A 26,858-nucleotide genomic window follows, 5' to 3' on the forward strand; every position below is an offset into this window, starting at 1 on the left:
GCTGTGAACTTGATGGAACCTGTCACCAGGTTTGGCCGATACAAGTTACGGCCACCGCCTTTCAGGGCTTGTCTACAGCATTCTATAATACTGTATATAAGCCACTGATCTGACCTGCAAGAGAAGAAAAATAACTTTTACTCCCTTGAAAGGCGGTCCGGTTCGATGGGTGTCGCTGGTCCTGTTCCGGCACCACCCATGTTCTTGCGATGGCGTCCTCCGGCTTGCTTCATGGCTCCCTGGCATAGCGCTCCTGCGCAGGCGTACTTATCTTCCCTGTTGAGGGCAGAGCAAAGTACGGCAATGCGCAGGCACTTGGAAAGGTCAGAGCGGCCCAGCACCTGCTCACTGCAGGAATCTGCTCTGCCCTCAACCGGGCAGATCAGTACGCCTGCGTAGGAGCACGATGCCAGGGAGCCATGAAGCAATCAGTAGGGTGGTATCGCAAGAAGATGGGGAGACGCCGGACCAAGACCTGCAACAACCATCGGACCGGACCGCCCTGCAGGTGAGAATAATATAACTTCTTTCCAGTTGCCCACCTGACAGCACCATTGGAGGACGTCCTTCTTACCCTTAGTGGGATAGGAACAACAAGCGCTTAAAAGGACCCTCCCCACTCCACCCACCAGTGTTTTTCTTGTCCCACTATGGATAGGAACGACAAGCGTATCCTCAGACGGTGCTGGCAGATGGTGGAGATCGGGGGGCCCAGCCTTTCCCTTCCCCACCGCAAGCTTCTGCTACCTGCCATGGGGGGTCCCTCAGCCTCCCCAGTGTAGCGGTGCTCCTGGGGGTCGGGTCCGCTTCCTCCTAACCAGAGGCTCTTCGGTCCAGGCGCCTGTCTACTGGGGGGTGTGCGCAGCGGCCGCCTCCAACACGGCGGCCAATTCCAGCATGTGGCCGCTTCCATCCGCGGCAGATTGCTCTCAGCACGGCTGCCGCTTCCATCCGGGTCCAGCGGCCGCATCACTTCCGGCCGTGATGAGCGCTGGACAACAGGATGCCAGCGGCAGCGCCGGCCTCAGGAGAAGCCTATCAGCACGGTCAGGCTGCATGGCGCGGTGAGGAAGGCAGGATCAACCAGGTAAAGATACATATATAAATGTGATATGGGGATCTATTGCCGCCGGCCATCCTGATAAGGAGCACCCGGCTAGTGTGCCTTCATATGGAGGAGACAGGCAGACCTGAGGGCCCAGAGCAAACACAGGGGCACGTGAGTAGGCTAGTCAAAGCCATACCACAATGCTTCTTATGTATCTCCCTATTTGCATGAAGGTAAAAAATGGAATCTCTGTATATTTTAGGGAGAGCCTCCCACCCCTGCACCTAAATAGAAAAAATCTGGGAAGAATAAATGTCCCATTTGTGCGGCTAGATTTCCTGAGAACTGGCGGAAGCCGCTCTGCAAATCATGCACATCTAAAATCGTCGGCGAAGAACAGACTTCATTGTTAACGCGGATAAGACCGAGAGAGTCCAGTCCTTCTGACGAAGAAAATACGGAGCAGTTGGATCAAGAGGAAAGAGAAGAGCCATTAGGAAGAGGAAAGAAATTCCTTTTCTCGGCGGCAGATACGGATGAGCTCCTACATGCAGTGCGTAACACCATGCAGTTACAGGACACTCCAGAGGAAACCTCGATTCAAGATGAAATGTTTGGCGGTTTGCATGCCCAAGTCACAAAAGTTTTTCCAGTTAACAATCCTATCCGTTCCATGATATTAGGAATGGCAGGAAGCGCAGAAAAGACTGGTGGTGCCTAGAAACTTTAGACTCCGTTTACCTTATAATCCAGAGGATATAAAGGTTTGGGATGAAATTCCCAAAATACTCGTAGATGTGCCATTAGCAAAAGTGGCAAAGAAGACTTCGATTCCGTTTGAGGACTCCTCCGCGTTAAAAGATGCAATGGATCGCAAAGCGGATGGACTGCTTAGGAGAACTTGGGAATCCTCGGCGGCAATAATCTGGGCCAATATAGCGGCAACCTCGGTAGCCCGGTCCATGCACCTATGGAGGGACGATTTAGAGAAACATCTCAGGGCTAAAACCTCCCAGAGATGTTGTTCTTAAATCCCTTCCATTACTAAAACTCGCAACAGGTTTTATGGCAGACGCTTCAGCGGAATCTGTACGATTTGCCGCCAGAAGCGAATGTTTGTCCAATGCTGCCAGAAGAGCGATCTGGCTAAAAACTTGGTCAGGGGATAATTCAATCGAAGAATAAGCTTTGTAGAATCCCATTCTCAGGGAGTAAAGTGTTTGGGCCTATTCTAGACGACATATTAGAAAAAGCCTCAGACAAAAAGAAAGGGTTCCCTGAGGAAAACACAAAGTACCAGCCCTTTTGTAGATCCCGTCCTAGTAAGAAGACAGATTATAGGGGGAAAGGGAAGTCTGGGAGATGGTCTTATCCCAAGGGTGGAAAAGCTAGAGACTCCATCTTCCCAGGTTCAGGAAAGCCGAATAAATGACATCAAAGTGGGAGGTCTGTTACAAAGATTTCTAGGGGGTTGGCAGAAAATATCCAAAAGCCCATGGATTCTGCAGGTGATTGCTTAAGGTTACAAACTAGAGTTCCAGAAAGGTTCATAGTAACCAGAGCCTATCCCCTCTTAGACTCCCCTTTGTGGTCAGACATCCAGGAGTTGTTGGAAGTAGAAGCAATCGTCACAGTACCCATCTCAGAAAGGGGCAGAGGCCATTATTCTCACCCATTTTCAATAAAAAAAAAAAAAACTATCGGGCGACTCCCGAATGATTATAAATCTAAAACCTCTGAACAGGTGGATCAGGTACAGGAGATTCCGGATGGAATCTATAAGGTTCACAATACCTCTAATAAAGACATGGTGATGTGCACCTTGGATCTAAAAAGTGCATACTACCATGTCCCAATACACGCTTCCTATCAGAAATTCCTAAGACTCGCCCTGGTGAACAAGGGAGTGATATATCATTTTCAATTCAATTGCCTACCCTTCGGCCTAACTTCGGCTCCCAGGGTATTTACCAAACTGATATCAGAGGTAGTAGCCTACTTAACCCTGCTGTTCTGTTCGGTCTGGGGAGACCTATTTTGAACTTTGGTATTTTTTGGGGTGTTCAAGATGCGGTTCTGAAACTTGTGGTTGGTTGACTTAAATGAGGATGGGTCGGTCGGCCACGGGTTTCAGAGCCGCATCTTGAATATTTTAAAGAATATTGAAGTTCAAAGTCGGTCATTTTTGACCAACAGAACAGCAGGGTTAAGAAACCAAAATATTGCCATAGTACCATACTTGGACGACTTTCTGATAATGGTGAGATCAGAGATACTCCTCGATCGACTGCAGATTCACACTCTCCATTCTACAGGATCTGGGGTGGATTGTGAATTGAGAGAAATCATGCCTAATCCCAAATTCCAGAACAAAATTTTTGCGGGTCGTACTAGACTCCAACTCCAGAACATCTTTTTTGCCGGAAGAAAGACAAGTCATTAATAGAGAGCGTACATCAGTTCAGGAAAAGCACTTCCTCCATAAGGGAAGCAATGAGGGTGCTAGGCTTCATGTCTGCCTGTATTCCCTGTGTGAAGTGGAGCCAATTTCACTCTCGGGGCTTACAGAAGGAGATCCTGAAATCTTGGAACAGGAGGCAAGATTCTCTGGAAAAGATAATTCTTTCTCCTTCAGGGAAGAAATCTCTAACCTGGTGGACCATACCGGAGAGCCTGAAAGTGGGAGTTCCATGGATCCTCTATCCCTGTGTCACCGTTACCACGGACGCCAGTCAGTTCGGATGGGGCGGACATATAGGAAGGATATACTACCAGGGGAAGTGGAATCCAGAGATGTCAGCCAAATCATCAAATTACAGGTAACTGTATGCAATCTGGAAAGTTCTATACCAGGCCAAGTCAGAGACTGTCAGAAGTCTGTCCGACAATGTGACAGAGGTGGCGTTTTTAAGGCACCAAGGATGTCCGAGACATCCATCTCTACAGCACCTAGCGGACCAGATTTTCAGAAAAATCAGTCAATCTCGGCAGTTCACCTGGAGGGTGCCAAAAATCAAGTGGCAGATTTTTAAAGCAGAACACCAGTAGATCCTAGAGAGTGGGAATTGAATCCAGAAGTGTTCAGCAGTCTGTGCCAGCAGTGGGGAACGCCTCAAGTGGATCTTTTTGCCACCAGGTCAAATGCAAAGACCAGAGCATTTTTTTTCTCTCAATCCCCTAGATGGGACAGTAGGAGTCGATGCCTTATCTCAACATAGGGGAGAAAGTCTTCTGTACGCATTTCCACCTCTTCCACTGATCCCGAATACACTCCGGAAGATACAAGACGAAAGAGCAACAGTAATCCTGGTGGTTCCCTTTTGGCCGAAAAGGAGCTGGTTCTTGCTACTATCCAGAATGTCGACAGAAAAAACGATACTCCTACCGAAGAGGCAGGACCTTCCATTCCAAGGTCTGGTAATCCACAGCAATCCAGACTCACTACAGCTATCTGCCTGGATCCTGAATGGCTGACTCTAAGATCCAGAGGCCTTTCAGAAGATGTGATCACTACACTCCAGGCAAGCAGAAAGCCGGTAACCTTGGCAATCTATAACAAGATCTGGAAGCGGTATTGTTCTTTTTTTAGAAGTCCCTGTGGATACTTCAAATCCGGACATTCCTAGAATCCTCGACTTTCTACAACTTGGTTTTAAAAAAGGCCTCCGGCCTAGTACTTTAAAAGTACAAATTGCGGCCCTTAGTGTCTTTTTTGATTCACCATTAGCCTCCCATCCTTGGATAGCAAGATTCTCTAGAGCCACTCAAAGAATAAGACCTCTTGTGAGGAAATCATCTCCTCCTTGGGACCTAAATTTGGTCCTTAATGCTCTATGTAGAGCACCATACCTTTTGTCAGAGGACATGAACATAGCCAATCTCTCCTTCAATACAGCCTTTCTAGTGGCCATCACGTCAGCTAAGAGGTTAGGGGAAATGCAGGATCTATCCATACAGGATCCATACCTTCAGATCTTTGACGACAGAATAGTCTTAAGACTTAACCCAGCCTTTCTCCCCAAGGTAGTTTCATGCACAAACCTAAACCAAGAAGTAATTCTTCCCTCGTTCTGCCAACACCATAGAAACTCGAAGGAAGGGGTCTATCATAACCTTGACGTAAGAGAGACGGTTTTAAAATACCTGGGGGCGATGGAATGTTGGAGACCAGACACTAACCTATTCATACAGTACAGGGGACCAAATAAAGGTTCAGGCAGCAAAATCAACCATTGCAGGGTGGATTAAATCTTCTGTAAATCAAGCGTATCCAGTCCAGGGGAAGGATCCCCCAGATATCCTTAGAGCCCACTCAACCCGAGCTGTTGCCACATCTTGGGCAGAGAAGGGGGGAGCTTCTGCAGAACAGATCTGTAGGGTGGCAACTTGGACTAGTCTTTCTACCTTTGCCAAACACTACAAACTAGATGTCTCATCAGAGCAGTTAGCTTTTGGTAGAAACGTATTACATGCAGTAGTCCCACCCTAGGTTACCATTCTTTGCAATTCCTCCAATGGTGCTGTCAGGTGGTGAACTGTAAAACGCTAATTTCCAGAAATCCATCCTGACCGCACTACTAGTTCCCTCCCACTGCAAGTTTGTAGATAGATTAATGTGATGTAACATTGGTGTGAATTAATAAACTTTTTTTTTCATCCATCCAGATGTGGTACTTGGAAAATCACTGGTTCCTTTTAACAGCTTGTTGTTCCTGTCCCACTAAGGGTAAGAAGGACGTCCTCCAATGGTGCTGTCAGGATGGATTCCTGGAAATACAATCACCGGTAGGTCTAATTACCATTCTTTCTTTTCTTGCGGGTCGGATCGGCGACTTATCTACAGCATTATAGGATGCTGTATATAAGCCCTGAAAACGGGTGGCCGTAACTTGTATCAGCCAAACCTGGTGACAGGTTTGTTTTAATCATTTATGGAATGTGTCTAATCCGATTTGTCGCCAGGAATTTTTCGGTTTCCAATTTACATTTGAGTTCAGATGCCCATGAACAATGTATGCTGTGAACGGTGTAAAGGCAGCCTGTGTGCATGAGACAATACTTGGTCTGACAGTTGTACCTCCAGCTGCTGACGCCAGTACTGCGTCTGATCAGTCATTCTCTGCTGACAAAGTCCTGCCACACAGTGCTTCATCACCTGCTTGTTTTTCCTCAATATCCACCTTCACCCTCCCCCCCACCCCCCCCCCCTTCTTTGATTGACAGGTCTGGCTTCCTAGAGCCAGATAAGTGAGGAGATAGATGGAAACCAAGCAGGTGGGAAGGTGTATACAACCCCTGGCAAAAGTTATGGAATCACCGGCCTTGGAGGATGTTAATTCAGTTGTTTTAATTTTGTAGAAAAAAAAAGCAGAGCACAGACATGGCACAAAGCTAAAGTCATTTCAAATGGCAACTTTCTGGCTTTAAGAAACACTAAAAGAAATCAATAACAAAAAATGTGGTAGTCAGTAATGGTTACTTTTTTTTAACTAAGCATAGGGAAAAAATTATGGAATCGCTCAATTCTGAGGAAAAAATTATGGAATCATGAAAAACAAACAAAAAAACACTCCAAAACATGCTAGTATTTTGTTGCACCACCTCTGGCTTTTATAACAGCTTGCAGTTCGTGATGAGCGAATATACCGTATATACTCGAGTATAAGCCGACCCGAGTATAAGCCGACCCCCCTAATTTTGCCACAAAAAACTGGGAAAACTTATTGACTCGAGTATAAGCCTAGGGTGGAAATGCAGCATTTACCGGTGAATTTCAAAAATAAAAATAGATCATTATTTCCCCATAGCTGTGCCATACAGTGCTCTGCACCGTTCATATTTCCCCATAGCTGTGCCATACAGTGCTCTGCACCGTTCATTGTGCCCCATAGATGTGCCATATACGGTGCTCTGCACCGTTCACTGTGCCCCATAGATGTGCCCATATACGGTGCTCTGCACCGTTCACTGTGCCCCATAGATGTGCCATATACGGTGCTCTGCACCGTTCACTGTGCCCCATAGATGTGCCATATACGGTGCTCTGCACCGTTCACTGTGCCCCATAGATGTGCCATATACGGTGCTCTGCACCGTGCACTGTGCCCCATAGATGTGCCATATACGGTGCTCTGCACCGTTCACTGTGCCCCATAGATGTGCCATATACGGTGCTCTGCACCGTTCACTGTGCCCCATAGATGTGCCATATACGGTGCTCTGCACCGTTCACTGTGCCCCATAGATGTGCCATATACGGTGCTCTGCACCGTTCACTGTGCCCCATAGATGTGCCATATACGGTGCTCTGCACCGTTCACTGTGCCCCATAGATGCTCCACATAAATCTCTGCCGCCGCTGCTGCTGCTGCAATAAAAAAAAAAAACACATACTCACCTCCCTTGATTGCAGCTCCCGGCGTCTCGTTCCGGCGCCTCCATCTTCCCGGCGTCTCTGCACTGACTGATCAGGCAGAGGGCGCCGCGCACACTATGTGCGTCATCGCGCCCTCTGCCTGAACAGTCAGAGCGCAGACGCCGGGAAGATGGAGGCGCCGGCCGGGAAGATGGAGCGACGCCCGGCGGCTGGAACGAGGACAGGTGAATATGCTATACTTACCTAGTCCTGGCGATCCTCGCGCTGTCCCTCTGCCTGGTCTTCGGTGCCGCAGCTTCTTTCTCTATCAGCGGTCACCGGCAGCGCTGATTAGAGGAATGAATAGGCGGCTCCACCCCTATGGGAGGTGGAGCCGCTTATTCATTTCTGTAATGAGCGGTCCCACGTGACCGCTGAAGAGGGGAAGAAGCTGCAGCACAGAAGACCGTGGGACGGCAGGGACAGCGCGAGGATCGCTGGGACTAGGTAAGTATACCTCAGCGCCCTCTCCCCCTCACCCGCCGACCCTGCCACCCACCTTGACTCGAGTATAAGCTGAGAGGGGCACTTTCAGCCCAAAATTTTGGGCTGAAAATCTCGGCTTATACTCGAGTATATACGGTACTTGTTGCTCGAGATTTCCCGAGCACGCTCGGGGGTCCTCCGAGTATTTTTTTTTTTAGTGCTCGGAGATTTAGTTTTTATCGCCGCAGCTGAATGATTTACATCTGTTAGCCAGCTTAATTACATGTGGGGATTACCTAGCAACCAGGCAACCCCCACATGTACTTATGCTGGCTAACAGATGTAAATCATTCAGCTGAGGTATTGAAAACTAAATCCCCGAGCACTAAAAAATACTGAGGACACCCGAGCATGCTCGGGAAATCTCGAGTAACGAGTATATTCACTCATCACTACTTGCAGTCTCTGAGGCATGGACGTAATGAGTGTCAAAACAGTACTCTTCATCAATCTGGCTCCAACTTTCTCTGATTGCTGTTGCCAGACCAGCTTTGCTGGTTGGAGCCTTGTCATGGACCATTTTCTTCAAATTCCACCAAAGATTTTCAATTGGATTGAGATCCGGACTATTTGCAGGCCATGACATTGACCTTATGTGTCTTTTTTCAAGGAATGTTTTTGCTCTATGGCAGGATGCATTATCATCTTGAAAAATGATTTCATCATCCCCAAACAACCTTTCAATTGATGGGATAAGAAAAATGTCCAAAATATCAACATAAACTTGTGCATTTATTGAAGACTAGATGGTGGCCCTATTCTAACGCATCGGGTATTCTAGAATCTGTATGTAGTTTATTAATGAAGTTTTCAGAATAATGCAATTTACACACAGGATACGGCTGGCCGCGACCAATTAGCGAAGCGTGGTTCAAATTGCCACGTAGTATATTGCCCAGTCACGTAGTATATAGCACAGCCCACATAATGTATAGCACAGAGATGTAGTATATACCACAGCCCATGCAGTATCCAACACAGCCCACGTAGTATATAGCAATGTGGGCACCATATCCCTGTTAAAAAAAAATAAATAAATAAATAAATAAAATGAAAAGGTTATATACTCGCCCCCCGGATCCAGCCGAGGCGTTTACCGATGCTCCGGTCCCAAGAGTGCACTGCGGTCTCGCGAGACCGTTACGTCAACATCTTGCGAGACTGCAATGCATGGACCAGTCACCGGAGTGTCGCGAGGTGCGGGAAAAGCCTCTGCTGGATTCGGGGGGCCAACGGAGGGGGGAGTATAAAACTTTTTTTTTTTTTTTTTTTCTTTTTAACATTAGATCTTTTTACTATTGATGCTGCCTATGCAGTTGGTCACACAGGGTTAATAGCAGCGTTAACGGAGTGCGCTATAACGCGGTCCGCTAACGCTGCCATTAACCTTTTGGTGAGCGCTGACTGGAGGGGATTATGGAGCGGGCACTGACTGCTGGGAGTAAGGAGCCGCCATTTTACCGCCGGACTGTGCCCGTTGCTGATTGGTCACGGCAAAACGGCCGATCAGCGACTTGGGATTTCTGTGACAGACAGAAAGACAGATGTGACCCTTAGACAATTATATAGTAGATGTAATGACGGCCATCTCCCCAGTACCTTTACCTGACATGCAGCCCCATATCAATGACTGTGGAAATTGCATGTTCTCTTCAGCCAGTCATCTTTATAAATCTCATTGGAACGGCACCAAACAAAAGTTCCAGCATCATCACCTTGCCCAATGCAGATTTGTGATTCACTGAATGACTTTCATCCAGTCATCCACAGTCCACAATTACTTTTCCTTAGCCCATTGTAACCTTGTTTTTTTTTCTGTTTAGGTGCTAATGATGGCTTTCGTTTAGCTTTTCTGTATGTAAATCCCATTTCCTTTAGGCAGTTTCTTACAGTTCGGTCACAGACGTTGACTCCAGTTTCCACCCATTCTTTCCTCATTTGTTTTGTTGTGCATTTCCTGTTTTGGAGATGTATTGCTTTAAGTTTCTGGTCTTGACGCTTTGATGTCTTCCTTTGGTCTACCGGTATGTTTGCCTTTAACAACCTTCCCATGTTGTTTGTATTTGGTCCAGATTTTAGACACAGATGACTGTGAACAACCAACATCTTTTGCAACATTGCGTGTTGATTTACGCTCTTAAGAGTTTGATAATCCTCTCCTTTGTTTCAATTGACATCTCTAGTGTTGGAGCCATGATTCATGTCAGTCCACTTGGTTCAACAGCTCTCCAAGGTGTGATCACTCCGTTTTAGATGCAGACTAACGAGCAGATCTAATTTGATTCAGGTGTTATTTTTGGGTATGAAAATTTACAGGGTGATTGCATAATTTTTTCCCTCAGAATTGAGTGGCTCCATAATTTTTCCCCTATGCTTGGTTAAAAAAAAGTAACCATTACTGACTACCACATTTTTTTTGTTCTTGATTTTTTTTTTTGTGTTTCTTAAAGGGAAGGTACCGCATTTGTAGATCATTAATAAATCACTGTAATGTAGCATAACATGCTGTTATAACCAAGTTTTAAATGCATGTGAAAGATATTTCGTGTGTTATGAGTTTAAAGAAGGCACTGGGGGCTGACATCTTGTGTTATCAGCAGTAGCACGACGCTATCAGTGTCATAATACGGCACCCCATGGACATAGGAGATAATAGAGATGGGGTCAGCGGCGGTCTATTATCTCCTATCTCTAACATTGCAGCCGCATTAGCAGTGAACTGGGCACGCCTCTGTGGGCTGCACAATTCACTGCTGTAGGTGTGACTGGCCGCCATTTTATTATAGCCCAGTGCTATCTGCTGAGCTCCACTTACTCCATCACAGGACAGAAGCGCTCACTGGAGCCGAAGAGTGGGGAGTGCAGGTGATTTACCGCCGTACTCCAGGCACTGCACTGTTCCTCCTGAGCAGACATCCTCTGCTCCAGCTCACACGCTGCCCTGTGTCCTTCTCCTGCTCTGTCTCCGCCTCCCCACTCACACACAGTCCCAGTGATCTCCAGTAGCTGCACTCAGCCTGCAGAGAGAGGGAGGCGACACCTGGAGAGAGAGAGGACAGCTGACAGGACAGGGATTAAGGTGGGGGAAGGGGAGATGACAAGAATATTATTCACAAAATGGGAGAGAAGTAGCATGCACACAGCAGGGATCATATATCCTTCCCCCATATATCTCTTCTGTGATCTCCCATAGTTCAGCACACTGCTGTCCTGAAATACTCTGTGCTGCAGTCACCCTGTTCCTTCCCCCATATATCTCCCTTCGTGACCCTGGAGGTGACTCTCTCCCCATGGGTGCGGTCTCTCTCCCCATGTGTGCTCTCCATCCCCCTGTGCCTGTTCGCTCTCGCTCCTATGCACTCCTCTCCCCCTGAAATGTCTCTCTCCCCATGGATCGCTCTCCCTCCTATGCACTCCTCTCCCCATGAAATGTCTCTCTCCCCATGGATCGCTCTCCCTCCTATGCACTCCTCTCCCCCTGCATGTCTCTCCCCATTGGTCGCTCTCACTCCTCTCCCCCCCCTGCATGTCTCTCCCCATGGGTCGCTCTCACTCCTATGGAATCCTCTCCCCCTGCATGTCTCACTCCCCATAGGTCGCTCTCCCTCCTATGCACTCCTCTCCCCCTGCATTTCTTTCCCCATTGCACACACAGCTCAGTGCGTGCGATAACAGGAGCTTCGGGAGTCATGCTGACAGATGTCAGCGCGATTCCGTAGCTATGACCTGCGGTAAAAAAAGCAGGAACGGAGCAATGAGACTACTGCTCCCATTGGGCCATGTCTGATGGGAGAGTAGTATCATCTGCCGATACCTGTGCTCAGTTTAAAAAAAAAAAAAAAAAAAAGTTACATTACATACACATTCATATAAAAATAAAAAAAACATTATACTCACGGCGGCACAGTGATCCACCTCCTGTCAGTGTATCGTCGGCTGTCTTTGAGAGTAGTCATATTACTGATGTGACTGCTCTCAAAGTAATCAGGATCGTCGTGGGACATTATGGATTATCTTCTCGGCGGGCAGGTGAGGAATATTTGTGGTTTATTTTATTTTTGTTGCAGGAGACGAGGGATTCGGGGATTATGCGTTTGGTACATATGGTTTTATTAAGATTAAGAAAGGGACTTTATTCTGGCTATGTCTTTTACAATACAACTATGGGGGGGGGGGGCGCAATATCCATGGCCCCTTCCTAGGCTATTATCCCGCAGCTGTTTGCATAGCCTTTGCTGGTTATTATAGGGGGACCCCACGTAATTTTGTTTGGGGTCCCCCATTTTAATAGCCAGTAAAGGCTAAGTATACAGTTGTGAGCGTGTCAGCGTGCGCACACTCCCCCTATAGACTAGCTCTCCTGAAATACTCTGTGCTCCCTCCACTGTATATCTCTGTGACCCCCCCCCATAGATCAGCACACTACCATATGGATCACGCATAATGCCGCCATATCTATTTATCACATAATACTCCCATAAAGGCCACACATTATACCGCCATATATATTTATTACTTAATATTGCCATATAGATCACACATGATGCCGGCATATATATTTTTTACATAGTACTGTCATATAGACCACACTTGATACGGACAAGTATTATGTGAGATCTGTATTATGGCATTATGTGTGATCTATATGACTGTATTATGTGCGATCTGAATGGTGGTATTATGTTTGATCAGTATGGCATTATTATGTGAGAATTATATGGTGGTTTTATGTGTGATCTACATGGTGTGGTGTGTGTGTGTGTGTGATCTATAGACCTGTATTATGTGTGATCTATATGGCGGTATAATACGAGACCACTACGGCGGTATGTGTGATCTATATGATGGTATTATATGAGAACTATATGGCGCCGTTGTGTGATCTATATGCCGGTATTATGTGAGAACTATATGATGTTTATAGCCTAGGAACGGGTTAATGCCCATGGATCTTCCCAGGCTTTGAATATCAGCCCGCAGCAGAATATTTAGCTTTTACTGGCTATTAAAATAGGGGACCCCCCCCCCCCCATAAAAAAAAAGACGTGGGGTTCCCCTATAATTAATAATCAGAAAAGGCTATGCAGACCGCTGCAGGCTGATATTAATAGCATAAGAAGGGGACATGGATATTGCCCTTCCCCAGCTACAGACACCAGCTCAAAGCCACCCCTGAAATGGCGCATCTCTAAGATGCTCCAATTCCAGCACTTAGCCTCTCTCTTCCCACTACCCTGTAGAGGTGTCATATGGGTAATATTTGTGGAGTTTTGAGGTCCTGTTTCCTGTTCAACTCACATTCCCCTTGAGAAAGCGATGCAGTAGACACGCGAAACGCGCGTCGGGATTTAACTTCACCTGGCCTAGGGTCCTTTCTTGCATTGTCCGTGGTAAGTTCACAAACCCTCCTGTTTTTCGTTATGTCCATTTCATTGTACAACACTGGGAGTGGTGGTCTTACCACTTTATTACATATATAGGCACTTGCACTTTATACTTTATACTCTATGCTGCATGGGCAATTTGCAACTATGGACTCCCTGGGCCTCTCTGTTTTTGTCCTGCTCTGGTTTTATCATGTGTTATTTTGATGTATGGTTACTGTTTTTGTACACTACTTTTGGATACTAATAAAACTATTAATTTTGTTACTATATATGCCTGCCTGCTCCCTTTCCCTCCTTTATTCCCAGCATTTATAGCATGCAACTCCGCAGCAAAACCACAGATTTTTAAACCTGCAGTTTTGCTGTGGATTTGCCTGACTCCATGGTAGTCAATGGGTGCAGAAACGCTGCAGATCCGCAAAAAGAATTGACATGCTGTGGAAAATAAAACCCTGAAAATGCGCATGTATTTTTCCACAGCATGTGCACAACAATTCTCAATTTCCCATTGACTAACATTGGTTGTGCACTACACTGCGGATTTGATGCAATTCCGCGCATCCAAAAACGCTGCGGAAACGCATCAAAATAATCCAAGTGTCTCTTCCCTGCTATTCCATGTGTATCTCCCCATCATGCTCCATATGTCTCACTCATCATACTACATGTCTCTTCCTCTCTCCCATCAGTCTCTCTCAGCCATACCAATGTATCTCTCCCCTCCCTCCACAATGCCTGGCTATTCACTGCAGACCTGGATCTCCTTATCTTACTGAGTCACAGACAGCTCTGCTCAGATAATGCTGCTCCATACACACACACACCACGCATGTCTTCACTCTTCCTGCAGTCCACCATGCTGCTGAGTCCACCATCTTCTGCTCCTCTGTAAACAAGCTGTGCCTCTGATGCAGTAACTGCTGGTGATAGTAGGTTACAGGGCAGTCACACACAAAATGGCGCTGCCCTGTGATGCTACTCTTTATTCTGGCCCAGGGATACTAGACCACCAAAAAGAGGAGGGAAATGGTGATGTCCGCAGTTACTGCCCCAATTTTGCTACGGTAAAGCTGGTAAGTTTTACGATTACTGCTTGAGGTCTAAAATGGAAAATGCTCCCCCTACTGGTAAATATATATATTTGGAAGAAAATGTATAATATTTTTCATATAGAAATGTTTGCAAACAGTGCAAATATTGCATTAATACATTTTATTTACAATTTTAAGCTTAATTTCACAAAAAAACAAACTACAAGAAAACTGGTGGCACCTTCCCTTTAAAGCCAGAAAGTTGCTATTTGAAGTTACTTTAGTTTTGTGCCATGTCTGTGATCTGCTTTTTTTTTTTCCCCACAAAATTAAAAACAACTGAATGAACATCCTCCAAGGCCGGTGATTCCATAATTTTTGGGGGTTGTAGAAATGATTGGCCCCACCGTGAAGCACTGAAAGAGGAAAGGTGGCATGACAAGTAGGTAAATGATGTCGTGCATAACTGCAGGTCCTGACTACATACAGGTTTTGTTTGTAGTCTGTAACCATGGAAACAGTGCTTCACACGGTAGAACATAAACACTTTTTCAAACCAATTTTTGCTATTATAAAGAAAGAGATAATTACATTTTGCAAAAGTGAAGATATCCTTGACCTTATATCTGCAAACCCTAAATCTAGTATCATTACTTCAATACATCCTGTTGATGACAAGTCATTGGATATGACTTTTAGCTCCAAGGTTCTTTTCCATCTTTAAGTATAACGGTGACTTTTTCTAAAAAGGTGTGTGTGTGTTTTTTTTTTATTGTAGGTGCGGACTAGTGTTGCAGCTTGGAAGGGGTCCAGGTCTTAGGACCCCATCGATCTGTCAAAACACAACTCTGAAGTACATAGCTCCTGCATGAGCTGCGCACACAGCGGTGTACGGGCTGAATAGTAAGTTTATGGGTCCGTACATTCACTCTCTGAGCTGTGCGTGAACCCATAGACTTGCTATTGAACTCGTACATAGCTCTATTCACACAGCTCATGCGTGTTTTGACCCTTTGCTGGGGGTCCCAGGACTTGGACCCCCACTCATCAGCAACACTATGCACGGTCTTCAATATTTAAATTTTACAATTACACTTTTATTCAATTCTCTTACTAACATGAGCTCCTTAAAGAGGTATTCTCCACCAACACTCTCCAGACAGTGACGGCATATTCTCAGGATGCACTCTATAGCTGATAGATTGGACTCACACCTCTATCCACATCCGTGGTATCCTACCCTCTGGTGAGCCGCCATCACATCCAGACAGGGAATGAATGGATATGCAGCTGCATGTGTTTATTAACTTTTTCAGCAGTTACAGCCGAGCGAGCGTCAGTGCATGCGTCGCCTTGTTTGTGTCTCTTCCTGATTTCTGACATTGTTCTCATTTCATAGTTCACCGAGAAGAAGAGCGTTACTTTACAGACCGTACTCAGAACATTGTGGAATGACTTCTTACTCTGCTACTCGTCCCGGACCCTCCTCTGCTGGTCGGTGTGGTGGGCTTTGTCTACTTGTGGGTACTTCCAAGTGGTGAATTATTCTCAGGGATTATGGGAAATGGTCGCTCCATCTTCCCATTCAGAGATTTACAATGGCAGCGTTGAAGCAGTGTCCACACTCCTAGGTAATTGATTTAAGGTCAACCACTTTGAGTTCATGACTGCACATATTTACAGAGGAAAAGTGGAAGGAGCTGCGTTGTGGTGACTCAGCAATGTGTCTATTGTATCTACAGGACTTGGTTTTCTTCATTGGCAATCAAATCCTTTTTCTTAATCTGTATTTTATAGGTGCGGTTGCCGTCTTCATTGTTGGCTATATTAAAATTTCATGGTCCACTTGGGGCGAGCTGCTGCTGGCTGTCTTTGCTATGATTATTGCGGTTATTGTATATATCATGGACATCATCAGAAACATCTGGGTTTGCTACGCCATGTATGTCCTCTTCAGAAGTATTTATATGATCCTCATCACAATCGCAACGTAAGTGATCCCTTCTCTGACATCCTAGTCTATACAGATCTGTCATCTGACAAGTTTTCTCTTATATCCTACTTATTGGATGGCAGGGAACAGAGGTCCAGGGTGGTGTCTGGCAGGGTCCTTACACTTGTGGGGTCGCTCTGTCTAGGAGATCGAGCCTTGGGATCATTAATAAATTCAGCCCTTATATATAGACTTGTAGGGTCCTGAACAATATGACCTTTTCAGACCCTGAAGCGCTGCTAATTTGCATAGGAACAGTGTTTTGGCGCCAAAAAGAGATTGAATAACCTGATGCACCAGAGAAAACCTTTCCAAACAAAACCTTTTGGTACAGGATTATCTTGATGGGATCAATCCTGTCTGTTGCAGCACACTACAGTAATTGCTCACTGTCTGCCATCATATGATTGGCCAGCTTTAGTTTAAGATCTATTTATCATAAAAGATTATCATGAATAGCGTTCCTAGTAGCGCTCACTCGTGATAATCTTGCCGTGTACACAGGTTGACGATCACCTGACAAACGAGCAAAACATCTGTTCATCTGGTGAAATCATTGTGTTGCACAAAAGGTCATCATTCTCGGCAGCACGTTGCTCTGTTGTAAGCCGAACCTATGCTGCCGAGAACAATGAGTCTATGCTCCCTTAACAATGAGGACCCTGATCGCACAGTGCACTGAAGTGTGGTCTGTGTGAGTACACTGCTGTTAAACGACCGTTGGTTTACAGCCGCACGTTGTCTAATGTGAATAGGTCCCTTTAGAAATGATCAAATCCTTCTCCTTGTTCTCTTCACAATCCTATCTATGACCTTACTGTAAAGACTAACCTTATGTCTTTCTGAAGATTTCAGATTGCTGCTAATCTAAGCATGGAGTGCTATGCCCTTGTTTTTGGAGTTAACACTTTTACCGCTTTAGTATTACAAACTGTGATGACTGTGATAGTTGTGGATTCCAGCGGACTCGGCCTAGATCTATTTACACAGGTTGGTCCTCGTTTCTCTGTTATAATGCAAGCGAAGTTTCTCTTCAGAATCTGAATTGTTAGACACTGACTGCACATGAGCTTTCTCTATAATCTAGGACTTTCTTAACCAGATTACTAGTGCAATGGGGATAAAAACTAACAAACTTGTACTGGGAGTTTGCTGTCTAGTCTGTAGTCTAGACTTCCCCTATAACAGCAGTCTGGCTGTGTAGTCTGGCTCGATCCCTGTTAGCCCCTTCGTGACATGTGCCGTACTAGTACTGCTCTGCGGGTGGTGAATTTGTGCCCAGAGCAGTACTAGTACGGCGCCACGGCCATCGCATGCAGGTGTCAGCTGTATGTGACAGCTGACACCCTGCAGCAATGCCCACGATTGGTGCTAGCATTTAACCCCTCTGATGCCACTGTCAGTAGTGACAGCGGCATAGAGAAGCATCGCGCAGGGAGGTTCTCCCTGCACTCTTCGCTCAGAACGATGCAATCTCGTTGTTCTGATGGTCTCCATGGAGACCCCCGGCATCAAGATGGCCGCAGGGTCCTGCAGGTAGGTGGCTTGTTTGAACTCTTTGAACAGCAGAGTGTCAGATCAGGATCTGACAGGTAGGGAAGGAGGCATGCCGGAGCCTGCTCTCAGGCACTCACAAGCCACCTCCCTGCAGGACCCCGCAGACATCTTGGTGCCGGGGGTCTCCATGAAGACCATCAGAACAACAACATTTTTTTTTTTTTTTTTTTTAAATCCCCAAGTAAAGAGAACATTTTTTTTACTAGAGATGAGCGAGTGTACTCGTTGCTCGGGTTTTCCCGAGCACGCACGTGTGACCTCCGAGTATTTGACTGCTCGGAGATTAAGTTTTCATTCTGGCTGCTGAATGGTTTACAGCTATTAGCCAGCTTGATTACATGTGAGGATTCCCTAGCAACCAGGCAACCCCCACATGTACTCAGGCTGGGTAGTAGCTGTAAATCATTCAGCTGCCGCCATGAAAACTAAATCTCTGAGCAGTTACAAATACTCGGAGGTCACCCGAGCGTGATCTGGAAAACCTGAGCAGTTACCAATAAATACATTTATGTAAATAAAAAAAAAACAAAACCATAAAACTACACATTTGGTATCGCCGTATCCGTAAAAAACTGTCCCACTAGTTAACCCCTTCAGCTAACTCCGTAAACAAAATAAAAAAAACAAGGCAAAACAATGCTTTATCATATCGAACAAAAAGTGCAATAAAACGAGAGCAAAAAGACAGGTATAAATAAAAATGGTACCGCTGAAAATGGCATCTTGTCCCGCAAAAAACAAGCCGACATATAGCTCCATCAGCAGAAGCAAAATAAATTATAGCGCTCAGAATAAAGTGATGCAAGATATGACAAAATACTCAAATGACAACATTCGAAAAACTGCACCCCTCAAGGTACTCAAAATCACCCTTCAGGTGCTTCAAAGGAATTTTTGGAATGTGGAAGGAAAAAATAAACATTTACTTTTCTTTCACATGTGGACACCGTTCTCTCCTGGTTCTCCTCCTATCTCTCTGACCGCTCCTTCACTGTATCTTTTGCTGGTTCCTCCTTCTCTCACCTTCCCCTTACTGTTGGGGTTCCTCAAGGATCAGTCCTAGGCCCCCTTCTCTTCTCGTTGTATACTGCCCCTATTGGACAAACAATCAGTAGATTTGGTTTCCAGTACCATCTCTATGCTGACGACACCCAATTATACACTTCTTCTCCTGTTATCACGCCAACCTTTTTAGTAAACACCAGTGATTGTCTTACTGCTGTCTCTAACATCATGTCCTCCCTCTATCTGAAACCGAACCTGTCAAAAACTGAGCTCCTCGTGTTTTCTCCCTCTATTAACCTACCTTTGCCTGACATTGCCATCTGTGTGTGGTTCCACCATTACTCCAAAGCAACATGCCCGCTGCCTTTGGGTCATACTTGGTTCCGAGCTTTCATTCACCCCCCACATCCGATCACTGGCTCGCTCTTCTTATCTGCATCTCAAAAACATTTCTAGAATTTGCCCTTTTCTTACTTTGGACTCTGCAAAAACTCTTACTGTTTCACTTATTCATTCTCGTCTGGACTATTGTAACTCTCTACTAATCGGCCTCCCTCTTACCAAACTCTCCCTGCTCCAATCTGTGCTGAATGCTGCAGCCAGGATCATATTCCTCACCAACCGTTACACCGATGCCTCTACCTTGTGCCAGTCATTACACTGGTTACCCATCCACTCCAGAATCCAGTACAAAACTACTACCCTCATCCACAAAACACTCCTTGGTTCAGCACCACCCTACATCTCCTCTCTGGTCTCAGTCTACCACCCTACCCGTGCCCTCCGCTCCGCTAATGACTTCAGGTTAGCATCCTCAATAATCAGAACCTCCCAGTCCCATCTCCAAGACTTTAAACGTTCTGCGCCGATTCTTTGGAATGCACTACCTAGGTTAATACGATTTAATCCCCAATCCCCACAGTTTTAAGCGTGCCCTAAAAATTCATTTGTTCAGATTGGCCTACCGCCTCAACGCATTAACCTAACTATCCCTGTGTGGCCCATTAAAAAAAAAAAACAAACAAAAAAAAACATAATTGGCTTCCTCGCATCATGTTCTCATACACTTTATGCAGTTAATAGCCCTCTGTGTCTATACTGCTACATACTTAGGCAGTTAACTGGTTCATGCAGCTTTACATGAACACCTGAGCCTTACACTATGGCTGGTCCGACTAACTAAAGCTATTGTTACCATCCACATCTCGTGTCTCCCCTTTTCCTCATAGTTTGTAAGCTTGCGAGCAGGGCCCTCACTCCTCTTGGTATCTATTTTGAACTGTGATTTGTTATGCTGTAATGTCTATTGTCCGTACAAGTCCCCTCTATAATTTGTAAAGCGCTGCGGAATATGTTGGCGCTATATACCGTATATACTCGAGTATAAGCCGACCCGAGTATAAGCCGACCACCCTAATTTTGCCACAAAAAACTGGGAAAACTTATTGACTCGAGTATAAGCCTAGGGTGGAAAATGCAGCAGCTACAGGTGAATTTCAAAAATAAAAATAGATGCTCCATACCGTTAATTATTGCCCCAAAGGATGTTCCATATAAAGCTGTGCCATATATAATGCTCCATACCATTGATTATTGCCCCATAGATGATCCATATATAGCTGTGCCATATAGAATGCTCTGCACTGTTCATTATGGCCCCATAGATGCTCCATATAAAGCTGTGCCCCATAGATAATGCTCTGCACCGTTCATTATGGCCCCATAGATGCTCCATATAAAGCTGTGCTATATAGAAAGCTCTGCACCGTTCATTCTGGCCCCATAGATGCCCCATATACAATGCTCTGCACCGTTTATTATGGCCCCATAGATGCTCCTTATAAAGCGGTGCCATATATGCTCTGCACCGTTCATTATTGCCCCATAGATGCTCCACATAAAGCTGCCATATAGAATGCTCTGCACCGTTCATTATGGCCCCATAGATGCTCCACATAAATCTGTGCCATATATAACGCTGCTGCTGCAATAAAAAAAAATAAAACACATACTCGCCTCTTGCTTGCAGCTCCTCAGCGTCCTGTCTCGGCGTCTCTCCGCACTGACTGTTCAGGCAGAGGGCGCCGCGCACACTAGAACGTCATCGCGCCCTCTGACCTGAACAGTCACTGCAAGAAGACGTGAAGACGGAGCGGCGCCCGGCGGGTGGAACATGGACAGGTGAATATAAAATACTCACCTAGTCCCGGCGCTCCTGACACTCCCCCTGCCTGTTACTGTCTTCGGGTGCCGCAGCTCTTCCTGTCAGCGGTCACTGGCACCGCTCATTAGAGGACTGAATATGCGGCTCCACCCCTATGGGAATGGAGTCCATATTCAGAAGTTTAATGAGCGGTCCCACGTGACCGCTGTACAGGGGAAGAGCTGCGGCACCCGAAGACAGTGTGACAGGCAGGGGGAGCGTCGGGACTAGGTGAGTATGCGACAATCGTTCTCTCCCCCTCACCCGCCGACCTTGCCACAGACCGTGACTAGAGTATAAGCCCAGAGGGGTACTTTCAGCCCAAAAATTTGGGCTGAAAATCTCAGCTTATACTCGAGTATATACGGTAAATAAAATTCTTATATTTCACACAAATTTTCCTTTAGACCTGTTTTTTTTTTCACTTTCACAAGGGTAACAGGAGAAAATGGACCATACATTTTGTTGTGCCATTTCTCCTGAGTACACCGATACCCCATATATGGGGGAATCTACTGTTTGGGCGCACGGCAGGGCTTGGAAAGAGCGCCATTTGACTTTTTGAATGTAAAATTTAATGGAATAATTAGCGGACCACATGTCGCGTTTGAAGAGCCCCTGATGTGCCTAAACAGTGGAAACTGCCCACAATTGACACCATTTTGGAAACTAGACCCCTTTGGGACCTTATCTAGATGTGTACTGAGCACCTTGAACCACAGGTGCTTCACAGAAGTTTATAAAGTTAAGCCGTGAAAATTTAAAAAAAAAAAAAAAAAAAAATTTCCCACAAAAATCTTTCTTAGCTACAAGTTTAGTATTTTCACAAGGTCAAAAGGAGAAAATGGACCCCAGTTTTTTGTGCAATTGAGTTCACCAATACCTTATGTGGTCGAAAACTACTTTTGAGGCACCGTGCATAGCTCAGAAGGGAAGTAGCTTCATATTACAGTGCAGATTTTGCTACACTTGTTTGAGGGTGCCATGTTACATTGACAGTGCCCCTGAGGTGCCATAAAAGCAGAACCCCCCTCTCCATAAGTGACCTCATTTTACCAATTAAACCTTTCAATTAATTCATCTAATCGCACCTCACCACCTGTACACTCGACCCTATCCCACCTCCTCCCCAACCTCACCACCACTCTTATCCCATCCCTAACCCACCTCTTCAACTTATCACTAACTTTTGGTACCTTCCCTTCTGCTTTCAAACATGACACGATCACGCCTATCCTTAAAAAGCCAGCCCTCGATCCAACTGCTATGACCAGCTATTTCCCAATATCGCTGCTCCCATTCGCTTCTAAACTCCTAGAGCAGCATGTCCACACTGAACTTTCCTCCCACCTCTCCACCTAACTTGCTCTTTGACCTACAATCTGGTTTCCGCCCCCATCACTCAACTGAGACAGCCCTGACCAAAATTACGAACGACCTACTTACAGCCAAAGCTAACGGACAATACTCTATACTCCTCCTCCTAGACCTGTCCTCTGCTTTCAACACACTTGACCACTGCCTCCTACTACAGATCCTCTCCTCCTTTGGCATCAAAGACCTTGCCCTATCCTGGATCTCCTCATACCTTTCCAACTGCACAATCAGCGTCTCCCACTCCCTCACTACCTCCTCATCCCACCCTCTCTGTTGGAGTCCCCCAAGGCTCTGTTCTAGGACTCTTACTCTTCTCAATCTATACACTTGGCCTGGGACAACTCATAAAGTCCCATGGATTCCAGTGCCACCTTTATGCTGATGACACTCGGATCTACCTCTCTGGCCCAGACGTCACCTCTCTGCTGTCCAGAATCCCGGAGTGTGTATCAGCCATATCCTCCTTCTCCTCTCGCTTCCTCAAACTAAATGTGGACAAATCTGAACTCATCATCTTTCCTCTAGCCCAGGGGTCCCCAACTCCAGTCCTCAAGGCCCACCAACAGGTCATGTTTTCAGGATTTCCTTTGCATTGCACAGGTGATGCAATTATTACCTGGGCAAGACTAAGGAAATCCTGAAAACATGACATGTTGGTGGGCCTTGAGGACTGGAGTTGGGGACCCCTGCTCTAGATCATAGATCTTCCTTACCTGACCCATCTATCACAATTAAAGACATCATGCTTTCCCCCATACCGGAAGTCCGCTGCCTCGGAGTAACCCTAGACTCTGCCCTGTCCTTCAAACTGCACATCCAAGCTCTTTCCACCTCCTGTCGCCTCCAGCTCAAAAATATCTCCAGAATCCGTCCTTTCCTCAACCCTCAGTTTGCTAAAATGCTTGTGCATGCCCTCTTCATCTCCAGCCTCGACTACTGCAACATCCTTTTTTGTGGTCTCCCTGCTAACACCCTTGCACCTCTTCAGTCCATCCTTAAAGGGAACCTGTCACCCCCAAAATCGAAGGTGAGCTAAGCCCACCAGCATCAGGGCTTATCTACAGCATTCTGTAATGCTGTAGATAAGCCCCCAATGTATCCTGAAAGATGAGAAAAAGAGGTTAGATTATACTCACCAAGGGGCGGTCCCGGTACGATGGGCGTCACGGTCCGATCCAGGGCCTCCCATCTTCTTAGGATGACATCCTCTTCTTGTATTCACTCTGCGGCTCCGGTGCAGGCGTACTTTGTCTGCCCTGTTGAGGGCAGAGCAAAGTACTGCAGTGCGCAGGGGCACGCCCCTGGGTGAGTATAAGCATTCCAGAATGCTGTAGATAAGCCCCTGAATGCTGGTGGACTTAGCTCACCTTCGATTTTGGGGGTGACAGGTTCCCTTTAACTGTGCTGTCTGACTAATTAATCTCTCTCCTCGCTACTCCTCCACTTCGCCCCTCTGCAAATCTCTTCACTGGCTCCCATTCCCTCAGCGTATCCAGTTCAAATTATTAATACTGGCCTACAAGGCCATCTATAACCTGTCTCCTCCATACGTCTCTGAACTAATCTCCTGATATCTTCCCTCACGTAATCTCTGGGCTTCCCAAGACCTCTTTCTCTCCTCTACACTTATTCGCTCCTCACCTAATCGCCTCCAAGACTTCTCCCGAATATCCCCCATCCTCTGGAATTCTTTGCCCCAACACATCCTACTATCAACCACATTTGGATCATTCAGACGGAACCTGAAAACCCACCTCTTCAGGAAAGCTTACAGCCTGCACTGACCCCGCTGCCTCCTCATCACTACCGGAGCTACCACCTCACCAACACCGGAGCTGCTGCAAACCTCCAACCTGTCTCCTTCCCCACCGTCCTGTAGAATATAAGCCCGCAAGGGCAGGATCCTCGCCCCTCTGTATTAGTTTGTCATTGTTAGTTTATTTATTGTAAGTGATATCTGTAACTTGTATGTAACCCCTTCTCATGTACAGCACCATGGAAGCAATGGGGGCAGCACGGTGGTGTAGTGGTTAGCACTGCAGCCTTGCAGCGCTGGGGTCCTGGGTTCTAATCCCACCCAAGACAACATCTGCAAAGAGTTTGTATGTTCTCTCCGTGTTTGCAAAGACATACTGATAGGGAATTTAGATTGAGAGCCCCATTGGGGACAGTGATGATAATGTGTGCAAAACTGTAAAGCGCAATATAAAATATATGTTAGCGCTATATAAAATATATGTTAGCGCTATATAAAAAATAAAGATTATTATTATTATTATTATTATTATTATTAATGGTGCTATATAAATAAATAATAATGTATCATTGGGAAGTGAAGAAAAAATAATTTACATTTTTACCACCAAGATTATGTTAGCCGCAAGTTTAACATTTTCGCACTGGGAAATGGGTAAAAATGTCACCAGAATTTGTCCCACAATTTCTGCTGAATGTATAAATGCCCCATATGTGGCTGTACTGTACTACTTTGACATACGGAGTACCTCTGGAGGGACAGAGCGCTGTTTGTCTCCTGAAGCGCAGATTTTCCTTAACTAGTTTGTTGATTCCATATTAGGAGCCCCTAAGTGCTCGAAAAGCAGAATCCCCCTCAAGTGACCCCATTTTGGAAATTATAACCCCTTTGGAATTTATCTACAGATGTAGTGATGATTTTGACTCCATGGGTGTTTTCCAGAAACAGGCAGCAGTGGCTGTTGCGGAGTGAAAATTACAAACTGCTGTTGTAGTGATCAGTACGTTGTAGTGACCAGTACGTTGCAGTCACCAGTACATTATGCCTAGCTCATGCTTCCGGAGACACGCACCTGTAAATTAGGAGGGCTCTGATCACAACAGAAATGCCTAACATGTGGGGGCTAAATGTGCTTTAGGCACACTGGGGTTCAGAATGGAGGGGGCATTTGGATTTGGGAGCGGAGAATTTGCTGAATTTCTTTTGGCGGGTGAGGAGCCCTTTTGCTTTTCCAGAGCCCTTTGTGCTACCAGTAACGTGAAGGCCCCTATATTTCTGTTAACAGATGACAGACCTGAGTGGGGATTTACTTTTTTTGTGGATTGAGTGGAAGAATTTTGTTAGTCAATGGGAAATTGAGAATTGGTGTTCACATGCTGCGGAAAAATACGCGCGGATTTGCAGCGTTTTATTTTCTGCAGAATGTCAATTCTTTTTGCGGATCTGCAGCGTTTCTGCACCCATTGACTACCAGTGAGTCAAGCAAAACCGTAGGTTTAAAAAGATCTGCAGTTTTGCTGCGGAGTAGAACCACTGCAGGTCGAGAGGAGGAAGAGTGTGTGGGTGAAGACTCTGAGCGGAGAAGGTGTGTCTGTGTTTGTGGGGGGGGGGGATGTGTGCGCGTGCTGGTCTGTATGTAGGCAGGCATTGTCCGATGGGACTATTAGTCCCATCCGGCTATGTCTGCTACAGGGACAGCTAGCCGATGATGCGACAGTAGTAATCCCATCATCTGGATACTGTGTTCAAGTGTAAAAAAAAAAAAAGTAAATAAAATAAACCAACAGTATACTCCCTGTTCCAACGTAATCCATTTAATAACGAGAGTCCAACGACTATCTCCCGTGCATAATAAAGAGGGAAAACTGTGCAGTGTTTTATTTCATTAAAATACTTTATTCTGGCTGTGTTTCTTTAATCCTTTACCAACTATAGGATTAGTAATGGATAGGTATCTTATTGACGCCTCTCCATTACTAAGCGGACTTGATGTCACCTTACAATACAAAGGTGACATCAACCCTCTCAACTATTACCCCATATGCCACCGCTACAGGTCATTGGGAAGAGAGGCCAAGTGCCAGAACTGGCGCATCTTAGAGATGCGCCATTTCTCGGGCAACTGAGACCTGGTGTTTGTAGCCAGGGAGGTGCAATATCCATGGCCCCTTTCTAGGCTATTAATATCAGCCCACAGCTGTCTCCATAGCCTTTTCTGGCTATTAACCCCTTTCTGCCATCAGATGGAATAGTACGTCCGATGGCAGAACCCCCGCTTTGATGATGATAAAAAATAAAAACAAATATAAGTTTAAATCACCCCCCCCCCCCCCCCTTCGCACCATTAAAAAAAATCAAACAAAAAAAAAAAAAAATCAAACCTACACATATTTGGTATCGCCATGGTCAGAATCGTCCACTCTGATCAATAAAAAAAAAAAAAAGGATTAACCTGATTGCTAAACAGCGGTGCAAGAACGCCAGAATTAAGTTGTTTTTTTTTTGGTAGCCGCGACATTGCATTAAAATGCAATAACATGCGATCAAAAGAGCGTATCTGCACCAAAATAGTATCATTAAAAACGTCAGCTCGGCACGCA

The 26,858-nt window shown here is 45.8% G+C and overlaps 1 protein-coding gene across 2 annotated transcripts in view; it reads left to right on the forward strand.

Annotated features, from left to right (window-relative positions):
- The window catches only part of SLC19A2 (solute carrier family 19 member 2), a 52,401-nt gene that overhangs the window by 12,415 nt on the left and 13,128 nt on the right, over positions 1–26,858 (forward strand). The window contains exons 3-5 of one of the 2 annotated variants that reach the window (XM_069761678.1): positions 15,767–15,998; positions 16,165–16,357; positions 17,209–17,350. In XM_069761678.1, coding sequence (XP_069617779.1) covers positions 15,767–15,998; positions 16,165–16,357; positions 17,209–17,350 — 567 coding nt within the window. The remainder of the gene's footprint in view (positions 1–15,766; positions 15,999–16,164; positions 16,358–17,208; positions 17,351–26,858) is intronic. The other variant, XM_069761679.1, reaches the window with a different exon arrangement.

Source organism: Ranitomeya imitator, chromosome 3, assembly GCF_032444005.1.
Source record: "Ranitomeya imitator isolate aRanImi1 chromosome 3, aRanImi1.pri, whole genome shotgun sequence".
NCBI lineage: Eukaryota > Metazoa > Chordata > Amphibia > Anura > Dendrobatidae > Ranitomeya > Ranitomeya imitator.